Here is a 12,677-nt window from a genome sequence, read left to right on the forward strand (position 1 = left end):
ATGATATATTGAGATTGCTCAGGTTCTTGGTATGTGATGCGTTGCTACTGAGTCCGGGTACCAAGCTTCGTTAGAGAAAGAGTTTGGAGTTGTGAAATTCGTTGAGAACGATGGTAGTGCATCGAGCTGATAAGAGTGGTCGAAACGGAACCTACACTGAAGAGCAACATGGCCTTGCCTGTTGCAAAATTTGTAGGTGGGCCGAGTATGATTCTGGGAAGGATTGTAGGAATGTCCACCACCACAATTATTTCCAAATCTACCGCCACGACCGTTTTTCCCTTGTCTACCACCAGTGTTTGGGCCTCATCCTTGACCAGCACCATTAGATGAGGAGAAGTTAGCAGATGGTTCGGCGTTTGACCGACTGATTTTGTGATGGACCTTGCTTTCATGGACTAACAGCATTTGATACAACTCATCGAGGTCAAAGGGCCAATCCTAGTTGTGATAGAAGTCACAAGTGGATCATAAGAAGAATTTAAGCCAGTAAGCAAGTAGGAGACAAACTCTTCATCAAGAAGAGGACTCCCTATGGCTGCAAGTGTATCAGCCAGTGTACGTACCTTCGCAAAATACTTGGTTATATTTTGGTTTCCTTGTGATAGATGAGTTAGTTGGAACCTGATGTGAAACTCCTGGGCATGTGATTTGGAAGAAAACATCGCAGCAAGAGAAGTCCAGAGTGCCTAAGAAGTATTTGACAAAAGGACATGGCTGACAATAGAATCAGAAATGGAGGAGAATAAAATGCTGAGAACCAACTGATCGGTACGTTTCCAAAATGTGTATTCATTGTTGATGGTGTCTAGTTTATTTGGAAGAACTTCAGGGGGGATTTGGCGTGAGCCATCTAGGAGATAAAAGAGATCTTAGCCTCGGAGATAGGTGCTGATTTGCACCTTCCAGAGAGGGTAATTTTCAGTTGTAAGCTTTGTAGTTACAATATGTGAAAAGGACAAGATTATGGATGTGGTTGGGAGAGATGATTGGGAAGAAGTTGGGGAAGGAGGAGGGGAATGTTCAGCCAAGGATCAGAGAGAGACAGCTAGTCATGTTGCTCTGATATCATAATAGAAAGAGAAGATTTGAGGAATAACTTCCTTACTTTTCATTAACATTGTGTGGGATATTTATACACGTACAAAGGTATCAAAGCCGTTACATAACAATAGTGAAGGACTTGTCTACAATTCTTACAATTCTTCTATGTCTACAATTCTAACAATTCTTCTAGAACCTTACTATTTTCTAATTTTATTGTATCTATCTTAATAAACCCTACCTTACATATATCACTGACAGGTGTTTTATTTCCTTTTTTACTCTTGTACAAATTTGACTATTTAAAATCAATAGCTTAAGTTGAATAAAAAGTTGTGAGAGAAACAAATGAGCACATCCTTGTCTTACTTTCTTTATGGTACTAGAGTTGTAGCTCATGCCTCTCCCAAACAAGATCCAATATCTAGCTTCTCCCAGAAACACAATTTTTCTTCTTCTTTCTGTCACGCGTCATGGCAAGCCCTTCCTTCAATGTTGCTAATTATGTCACCCGTCGACCCACACAATCCAATTTTCCTTTATGGAGGGAATAGGTAGTGCTCTTGGCCGAGAGCCAAGAATTTCTTGGGTACCTTACTGGTGACATCAAAAAGCCATCAGAATTCCTTGATGATGCTCAAAAGACTCAGAATCCTGAGTACAGTAAATGGAAGAAAGCTGATATTAAGTTGCGAGGTTGGATAAATGCCACTAGCCTCTCTGATGAAGACATGGGCCTCATTATTGGCCTTGAATCTTTTGCCCAGGTCTGGCGTGCTCTCAAGGAAGCATATGCCCAGTGCTTAAAAGAACGAGAGTTTCATCTTCAACAACAACTTACTCATATGAAACAAGATGATGTTGTTAATCTTCAGGAGTACCTTTGTAAATTAAAGAGTGTCTGCGACAGCCTTGCTGCCATCGACAAACCTATTAGTGACAGATCCAAAATGTTCTCTCTTCTCAATGGCCATAGTGACAAATATGATACTTTTGTCACCTCCATGTTGAAGCCCCTGCTCCCTCTTACAGTGAGATTGTTCCTCTACTTCAATCTTATGAAACTCGTGCTAATGCTTGCAATAGAGATAGAGAAAATACTTCTCATGTTACCTTTTATGGTTAGAAAAATTGCAGCCAACAAAACAATAGAGGAAGATGCAATGGCCACCATAATTTTAATTCTCAAGGTAAAGGTTTTGTTTAGCATGCCCAGAAAAATAATTCTAACAATTTTACAGGTTCCACTAGCTAGACACCAACTACAACTACCCCTCGTCGAAATGATAAAGGATGCCAACTGTGTGATCATGTTGGTCATGATATATGGTCATGCTGGTACCGTTTCAATTGGAATTTTCAACGATGAGCTGTCAATCAAGCTCTTGCTACCCTTACTCTAGACATGGTGTTGAGGAACATGATTGGACAACATATACTAGAGTTTCTACTCACATGACCTCGAATGAAGGTTTGGTTCATAATCTCAAACCTTACTCTGGTAATGATAGGGTCATGATTGGCAATGGCCATTTAATGAAACATCACATGCAGAGGCATGACTATAGTTGGTAGTAGTCCAAATAAATTAGAACTCCATGATGTTCTTCTTGTTCCAAAACTTGCACGAAATTTGCTCTCTATAGGATAGTTAACTAACGATTATCTTGTTGCTTGTGAGTTTATTGATGTGAGATTTTGTGTTAAGGACCTGAAGACAAACAAGCTAATCCTCTAGGGCAGTAAACGTGCCAACCTATATATTGTTGGCACATCCAAATCAGCATTATTTTTAGTTTGCTTTCAATCAGCAACCAATAAGGTGTGGCACAACTGTTTAGGCCATCCTCATCATGATGCGTTCCGAAAACTTCATTCTCTTGGTTTTATTTTTGTTTCAAACTACTTAAAGGACCATTCTTTGTGCAATAGTTGTCAAACGGGAAAGCTTAGTCGCTTCCCATTTATTGCTACTTCAACCAAAACCTATGGTTTATTTGATAAAATTAGTTGCGGTTAGGGGTGTAACCAGTCCGGTTTGGTACGATTTTGGACAAAGTTTGGGACCAGATATTGCACCGGTTATTCTCCTAAACCGGTACTCTCGGTTTTACCGGTTTCAGTTCGATTCAATTTGATTTTCCGATTTTTAATATATATTAAATCTCTAATATCTTATACTTATATATATATATATTAATATATATAAATATTAGTAATACACTAAGCTCCCATTTGGATAGTAAGATGAGATGAAATGATTTTAGATAAAAGTTAAAAGTATAATTATTTATTGTATTTTACGTGAGAATTTGAAAAACTTATAATGATAAGATGAGACGAGATAAAATAAGTTGAGATTAGTATATAGTAATGCTATTGGTATAGTACTATTACTATATGTTAGTGATAATATATTAATTAATATACTAATGTATATTAATATTACTAATATATTTATCAAAAGGAATATGTTGAGAATTTATTAAGCCATAAAATGTAATTAATATATATTTTATATTAAAAACATATGATCAAATAAATGTTCATGTTTAAGATTAAAATTTTATCTAAATTATAATATAACATTATTTCATATATAATTATAATTTATAAAAATTATATATAATATAAAAAATATTATATATAATATTAAAAATTAATTAAAAATATATAAGTATGCAAACCGGTCTAGTCCTAGAAAACATAAAATTGAGACCGAACCGGTTATGACTGGTTTTTAAAATGGAAGAATGGGTCTCGGACTGAACTAGTCCAAAATCAGATCGAACCAACCGGTCCGAGATGGTTTGGACAAATTTTTCGATTTATTTTTACAGGCCTAGTTGTGATCTTTGGGGCCCTGCCCCAGTAAACTCTATCAATGGCTTTGCCTATTATGCATGTTTTAAAACGAATGTCAGATTTCTTTCGTACATTCTATCTATTTGTTAAGTATGTTACTGCCCAGTTTAATCGCAAAATCAAGATTTTGCAAACTAATGGAGGCGGCGAATTTTCCAACTTAGAATTAACTATCTTTCTACAAGAACAGGGTATTAAACATCGGATTTCGTGCCCCCACACGCCACTGCAGAATGGGGTGGCTAAAAGTAGATACCAAGTGAGATTGGTTTAACTATGCTCTTTCATGCAGGAGTTCTCAGGTGATTTTGGGTTGATGCCTTCCAAATAACAGTGTTTCTCATCAATAGGATGCCTTCCATTACATTAAATTATGATTTTCCATTTTTTCGATTATACAATGCTTATCCTGATTATGCTTCCTTACGTGTTTTTGGGTCAAATGTTTACCTTTGTGTGGAATAATTATGCAACTAAGTTTGATTGCAAATTATTACCGTGTGTCTTCTTGGGCTATAGTGAAAAATATAAGGGATATCACTGTGTACACCCTCCTACAGGTAAAGTCTATATTTCTAGGAGTGTTGCCTTTGATGAAAACTGTTATCCTTTCAAGGATCTAGGTTCCTTGCATGCTTCGTCCTCACCACCCTTAGTCTCGGACTATCGCCAATGGCTCAACACTGACCCTCCTTCAGGTACAGCTCCTATCACTCCTATTCACTATGGTTCCACTGATTCATGTCATATGCAGTTGCCAATCCCTGACTTCACGGCACTAGATATTGCCTCCAACACAACACCTAACTTCACGACAACAAATATTGCCTCCGGCAATGATTGATTCAATCAAGATCAGTATCTACCTCTATTTAGAATTCTACAGCTATAGCCAATCCTACCTTACATATATATCACTAATGGGTGTTTTATTTCCTTTTTTACTCTTGTACAAATTTGAGTATTTAAAGTTAATAGCTTAAGTTGAATAACAAGTTGTGAGAGAAACAATTCTGCACATCATTGCCTTATTTTCTTTAGTGACAACCACTTAACTTCCCTTAATATAGAAGAAAGAGGAAAGTCGCCTCTTCTAGAAATAGAAACTCTATTCTCTCTAGAAAGTTCTCATCCTCTCTGATAAATGTTTCCACCGAAGATGATTCCTTTTTCAGTTCCTATTTGTGTATAAGTTTTTCAACTAGTGCTTTTAGTCCCTCATTTCCACTGGCTAGGTTTTGATCAGATCTACCACACTCCGGTGACCGATGGCCTACACGTTCCCCACTGTGCACCTCCCAATTCACCAATCAACCGAGATGAACCAGAATCACGGTGAAAATCCCTGCATGTGAGGCTCAAGCGCGACTTGTTTTGAGCGTGGTCACCACACGCCGCCTCAAAAAAATGCGTTTGATGGTTACACATGCCCACTAGTAGATTCTCCATGTCAAGATCTTCTAGATTTTACCCACCCCACCTCACAATCATAGGCGTGTGGTCCTCATGTGTGACCACCAGGGAGCGTGAAAAAGCTCGATCTGCCACATTCATCCCATTCGATGCCAGATCGATGATCTTGAGGAAGGGAATACATGTCTCTTCCGGAAACATCTTAGGACCTCTGCTTTGTATTTTTTCTATTGTTTAATGAAAGCTTATTCATAAAAGAAGAAAAAAAAAAGTGTACAGATTGACATTAAGGGTATCATAAATGTTGTGAAAGGTACTAACTGTATCTTAAAAGTTAGGGCTGGCCTCCACCTCCAACAGAGTTTGAAAGCCTAACTTTGACCTTTCGACTCCAACCAAAGTTGAAGGCCAAGTTGGGCTTCGACTCCGACTTTGAATTGAAGCGGATTTCAATTCCAATTGGGGTTGCCGAAGTTGAAGTTAGAGGTCGGGACTTCGATCGAAGTTGAAGGAATGAAAAAAAGAAAAAAAAAAAGAAAAGAAAATAAGGCGATCCCCTGACAAAGAGCATTTCACAAATTGTTTTCTCTCTTGTAACATAATCTCCCAACAAAGAACAACTTGTCAACAATCGGAATTATAACAAAGGATTTTCCAACAAATAGAACACAACAGTAGCCGATCGAACTTGCCAATGATGTTCTTTGAACCGACAATGCCCAAATTGGGTGGCCCAAGCGCCCTGTTTCCTTATTCTTGTAACTATCTTGCTAGCTACTACTAAGGATTTTTGCATTCTAGAGTTTTGGATTCCAACAGAGGAAGAGAGAAAGTTGTCGGCTAAGGACAAAAGAGGAAATAGAGTTTATGAGAAAACAAAAGAGAAAAGATGTAAGGGTTTGGTTGAAATGAAGAGATGAATATATAGGAGGTGTAAACGACGTCGTTTTAAAAGTTTCTTAAAAAAAAGTTTGCAAAATACTCTGTCTCGTACGTGGGGGAGCTCTAAGGCAGGTCAGTTGTTTGCAAAACGCACGCCTACATTGTTAGTCGACTCAACCTACCCATTACTTAGATTACAGTATTAAATATATTAAACCTAAATGTCATAGTCAAAGTTCAGATCCGGAGCTTACATCGACTCTGACTCCACTCCGACTCAGACCAAAATTCTCGGAGTAACTCTGAATCTGAACTCTGAATTTTTCGACTCCATCAGATTCAGAGTTGGAGCGAATGTCAGCCGGAGTTGAATCGCTGAAAGTTTTGCATAGCCCTATTAAATGTTATGAATTTACTTTGAAGGTGTGCTGTATGAAAAATAAAAAATGTTGTATCTGTGCATGCTTGCCTTTTTTGGTGTCCACAAGTAATGTGATTTACTTTCATGCACTTTTTTTTTTTCAAAGAGTTAAGGCCACATGTACGAGTGACTCGTACCCAATATTATTAAAACAATCTCTCACTTATGGCAGAGGAATACTGTGTAATAAGAGAACCATAACCCACTCAAACTTACCAACGAATCGAAACCAAAAAAAACACCAAAACCCCTATCAGCCTCAAACACATGAACGCTCTCGCAAAGTAGGCATGCCCATTTTATCCAAACGGATTATACCCCGTAATAGCCTAGGCAACAAATCATTCACACCATAATAACCCACCTGGCCTGCTTCACCTCTTCTCGCAAGAAAATCCGCTGCTTGATTACCTTCTCTAAACTGGTGCACTACTTGATAGGATAACCCTTCAAGTTCATGAACTAACTCATTCCAATAATCCCATAAATACCATAACATACATCGACCAGCACTAAGCCAGTCCACTACCACCTTCAAATCACATTCTAAGACAATATGTGAACCACCCAATTGCTTGCACATCTTCACGCCATATAATAGAGCACGTATCTCAACCTCCGTATTTGTACCAACCCCAAAGTATTCTGAAAAAGCACCAATAAGCATTCTGTAATTATCTCACACCACTCCACCACCACCACATGTACCTTGATTACCCCTACAACTTCCATCCATGTTCAATTTCCACCACCCAGCAGCTGGTTTTTGCCAAGCTACAAGCTGAACATGTTGACCAGATAGACGCCAACTGGGATGTCCAATTCACGTAAACGTAACTCATCAAGTGGGTCAAGCACACTGCTATTATTCACCGTAGCTCCCAGCCAAGTACAAATAGTTCTCCAAACTCCCACTACATTCTCAAGGATCCCTTCCATCCTTGCTCTACAACGTCTTCTCCATAGACACCAAGTTAAAATGCTTGGAAGCAACCCAATAATTTTTCCTGTCTGTGTAGACTTCTTTGCACATGAAAACCATACTAACACTCGACTCCACCATGTTCCCGTCTGCATACACGGAACTCCCATAGCTAAAGCAGCCATTTTCCACACCTGCTGTGCGAACTCACCAGTGGCCAATACATGATCCAAAGTTTCCACTTGTGGCCCCTCGCAGCAATCACATTTCGAGACTAGATAAACCCCACGACAACTCGCTCATCAACTAAAAGGCACCTAAAACTTGCGCTCGACATGCATACCGAGAACTTCCCAGGTAGATTTTTGTTCCACATCGAATTCATCCAAGGGTACTTATCTCCTTTCACCCCTATAAGTTCCCATCACTAGCTGAGGAAAACTGACCATTCGGACTTGGCCTTCAGATTAGCACATCCTCTCCAGTTCTGCCAGCACATACTTTCCTTTGAACCTCATTAGCCAATTCTTTCCCCACCAGCTGAGAAAGAACCTTAAAATCCCACTGATTTTGAAGCCAGACATCACTAATCTTCAAAAGAGGTTGATCCACTGAGGAAACCAACTCACACAGCGACCTTTCCCCAACCCATCTATCAAACCAAAACGATGACCGACCCTCATTCGCCTTCACTTTCGAAGCCTCACAAACCTCTGGTAAAATACAGACAATTGATCTCCATAACCGAGAACTTGCATGCGTAGAGACCACCAAAGATAAATGCCTACCCTTTCCATATTTTTGCAGCATAAACCGAGCCCACAAAGAATTAGTTGACAAAAGAGACCATGCCAGTTTCATATGCATGACGCTCTGCACTTCCGAAAAACTCCTCAATCCCAAGGCCCCTTCACTAGTTGGCTTGCTTATCTGATCCCAAGCACACCATTTCATCTTAGCCTTGCCTCCATGTTCACCCCAAAAAAAAGACAATAGAATATTATTAAGCTTGGCAATCACCACCTTCGAAACATCCATGACAACTAAAATATGGGAAGCCATGCTCGTTAAAACATGCTTTAACATAACCAATCTTCCCCCTTGCGATAATAAACGAGCCTTCCATCCAGCAACTTTTGCTCTTAGTTTAGTCACCAACGAATCCAAATAACTAGCCTTCAACCTCCCATCCATCAACGGGGCTCCCAAGTAAGTCACAGGGAAATGATCCTCCAGAAATCCAGTACTCCGTAATAAACGACGCCTCCTTACACTACTAACATACGGAGCAATAAAAAGTGCAGACTTAGCAATACTAATCTGCTGCTTAGACCATTTCTCATACAATGCAAAAGTCTTCATCAACCTTTGCATTGAGCGCTTTGTCCCATTCAAAAAAACTAATACATCATCTGCGTACAATAAATGTGAAACCAACGGAGAAGACCCCATTGGATGATAGAATTTTCCAATACCTCCACTCTCAAATTTCTATCGAAGTAGACGAGATAAAACCTCCTGCATCAAGATAAATAGATAAGGTGATAGAGGATTACCCTGCCGAAGATCTCTATTGGATTTAAAAAAACCTTTATAAGACCCATTCATCATCACTGAATACCAAGGAGAGCTAACACATGAACAAACCAACTTACAAAAATTTTGAGAAAAACTTAGATCCTCAAGCATTTGGAATAAAAAATCCTAGTGTACTCGATCATATGCCTTCACCATATCAATCTTAACCATAACATTTCCCCCCCGAGTCTTCTTCTTCAAGCCATGCACCATCTCTTGAGCAAGAGATATATTTTCAAAGATACTGCGCCCTGGAATGAACGCCCCTTGTTCGGGCGAAATCAGCCTCGGAAAAACACTCGTTAACCTTGAAACAATGATCTTTGAGAATATCTTATATGCCATTGAGCAAAGACTGATAGGACGGAATTTCTCAAAGCTATGCGGATCTGGTACCATTGGAATCAAAACAATGTAAGATGAGGCATAAAATAATGGCAAATCAGTACCATTAAAAAAAATCCCTCGCCACTTTCAGTACATCATTTTTAACTGTAGCCCAACAAGAGGTATAAAAAGATGATCCAAAACCGTCCGGACCCGGGCTGCTTTGCTCAGGAATAGAGAAGACCGCAGCACGCACTTCCTCCTCCATGGGTGAACTACACAGCTCCTCATTCTCAATGAGTGACACTTCCAGATGCATTAATCCATGCAAGTCTGTCCTCTGCATTTCTATAACCTCTGATAAAAACTCTCGAAAATACTCCACGACTCCCGCATGTACTACTCCAGGCGAGCTCAGCACCATCCCATTCTCAAGTACCATCTGCGCAACAGAAGAACTTCGTCTTCTTTGACTAACCATCACATGGAAAAATTTTGAGTTCTTATCCCCCTCCATCAACCAATTCTTCTTCGCTATTTGAGTTAGTCGAGCTTCTTCTCTCTTTTCCCACACCTCTAGCTCCAGCTTGGAAATGAGATACTCAGACTCAATATCCTCCGAGTAATTCAACTGAAGTTGGGATTCCAAGCATACTAGCCTTTCTTCCAATAGCTTTATATTCTGATCAACCCGCCCAAACACGGAAGCATTCCATGCTCGAAGTGCAACTTTGGTGCGTTTTAATTTAGCAGCCAGTTTCACCAAGCCTAACCCATATACAGGCCTCTCCCACACATCCCTCACACAATTTTGAAATGCATCATGCAAGAATCACATGCTTTGGAATTTAAAAGGAGATGGCCCATACCTAGACGAGAAACGAGATAACTTCACCACCATAGGACTATGATCCAAGGACTTACGAATAAGATATTCCAGATTCGCCGACGAAAAAGACTCAGAAAACAACGAATTTGCTAGAGCCCTGTCTAACCGTGCCCATTGCCGAGCATTTCCTTCCTGGCCATTACACCAGAAAAGTGCATTCCCTTTATGAGCCAACTCAACAAAACCACAAGCATCAATGCAAACGTTAAACTCTTCCATGGCCTGGCTTGAACGCGGACGTCCCTCAACTCGTTCCCTATCCTCTCTGATGATATTAAAATTACCAAGAACCAATCAAGGATGAGCGCCCACACCAACCTCCACCAAATCTTGCCATAACTCACTTCTTGCAGTTAAAACACATTTGGCGTAAACAAAAGTTACCATAGTCCGTTTATTCTCCAGATTAAACCACCCCGTTACCATCTGAATTGATACTCCAACAACTTCAAATTCATATGGATGCTTCCATAATACCCAAATTTTCCCACCCATATCCTCATTACAATAAAACCCATCAAAACCCAAACCACTAGCAAGTTGTAACAACTTATCTTGCCTTGAGAACGGCTCAGAAAGCGCTAGAATGGCTCCGTTATATTTCCAAATCATCTGCCTCAACTCACGCCTAGACCGACCCAACCCTCTAATGTTCCATGCAATGATAGACTCACTCATAAATTCAACTTCGTGTTGCAAGTGGACACTCGCTCGGATTGACGTACCAGCATAGCCTTCAACTTCGAACTACTATTATTACCATGAATACTATCAGACTCATACCCTTATGGATTGCCAAAATTGTGACCTGCTCCTCCTCCTCAGCATCCAAAAGCAAACAATTGACTAGCTCAACCAAAGCTTCCACTTGCACCAAGGCATTACATTCTGTTTCAAGCACCTTAGACACCATTATTACATTGCCACTACCCACCTCAGGGCTTCCTATTTGGATTGAAGGAAACTCTTCCAACGGTCACGCACAATCGACTTCCTCTACAATAGGCTGGGTCTGCACATCATCGTGTACTACGTCCGCAGCCTCACCCTCACAATCCACAAGCACTTCCTCAATCTGCACCTTCCCCACCAACTCTACCTCCCGACTACTTTTTTCTTCACCCATCATATCCTGTGACACACCCATGTTAATATTTTCCTCCAAAGCCACCCCATTTTCCACCTGAACATTATACTTCGTACTACTACTAGGTTCCGCCTCCTCCCCACTAATAATACCTTGCTTTTGTTTCCCTTGCCAAACTTTCTTAACTCCACCGTTCACTTTTTCCCTGACTTTCTTTGAACCACCAACACCAGCCCTACAAACCATTGACGTATGGCCTTGTCTACAGCATTTCAAACAATAAAAACCCTTCCGTTCATACCTTGCCTCCTGCCACAACTTCATGTTGCCCACCATAATCAGAAAGCCCTGAACAGGATCCTCCATTAGATCAAGCTCCACACACAACCGAGTGCCAAAGGCCCGAGTACAATTCAAGGTCGCATTGTCCGTTCCCATAAATTTTCCAAAACACGTTGCAAAGATTTGAAGGCAGTTCATACTATATAGATGTAACGGCAAACCTAGTAGAAAAATCCACTGTAGGGCCAACGTGGATTCTTTACGCTAATCGAACTCCTTTGTCCATCGGAAAAGACGAAATATATAGCCTGCCAACAATTTGCCTTTTCGAGCCTACCCATGAACAAAGTCACGTTCAGATTGCATCTTAACCAGGACATGGTGATTGTCCATGACACTGACCGTTGGAACGTCCAGCAATCCCCAGGACTGTAAGATACCTCACCGAATATCATCAATGGTTGGTCTTGCACGAACAAACTTCAAAACAAGCGCAAAACGGAAATCTTCTACCGCCTTCGACATCTTTGGCTCCGGAAAGATGAAACTTGGCTCACCATCCACATCAATAGGATAACGCATCTGCATCTTGAACGACTGTGGCATTGCGGATTTAGAGACCATCTAAGCAAAAGATAGGGATCGAACACTCCGTATTTTAGTGTATTTTTACTGAATGATTATTTTTATTTATTCAAAAATTTATTCTCTTGTTTTAAAATTGTTGGATTTTTAGTTGGTTTATTTTTATGATTTTTAATTTTGTGAAAATTATTTTGAAGTGCTTTCTTATTATTAATTATTGTTATGCATTTAAATTTCTCTTTATTCTAAATTAATTTATTGTTGGATTTAATTATTTTATTTTCATTTTATCATTACATTTAAATTTTTTTAATTGAGATGCTGTTTCGAAATCATTTCCATTGGATCATTTTTTGTGACCCAAGATGTGGGGATTGGACCT

General features: G+C 39.7%; 1 protein-coding gene across 1 annotated transcript; it reads right to left on the reverse strand.

Annotated features, from left to right (window-relative positions):
- Positions 1–6,434: 6,434 nt before the first annotated feature.
- On the reverse strand, positions 6,435–10,560 carry LOC121257846. Its single transcript, XM_041159093.1, has 8 exons — positions 10,322–10,560; positions 9,657–10,252; positions 9,261–9,514; positions 9,169–9,177; positions 8,049–9,038; positions 7,334–7,406; positions 7,127–7,270; positions 6,435–6,598 (listed from the first exon to the last, which is right to left on the reverse strand). Exons 1-8 carry the CDS (start codon positions 10,558–10,560, stop codon positions 6,435–6,437), a joined length of 2,469 nt encoding a protein of 822 aa, XP_041015027.1.
- Between the last annotated feature and the right edge of the window lie 2,117 nt (positions 10,561–12,677).

This window comes from Juglans microcarpa x Juglans regia, chromosome 3S (genome assembly GCF_004785595.1).
Source record: "Juglans microcarpa x Juglans regia isolate MS1-56 chromosome 3S, Jm3101_v1.0, whole genome shotgun sequence".
Lineage (NCBI taxonomy): Eukaryota > Viridiplantae > Streptophyta > Magnoliopsida > Fagales > Juglandaceae > Juglans > Juglans microcarpa x Juglans regia.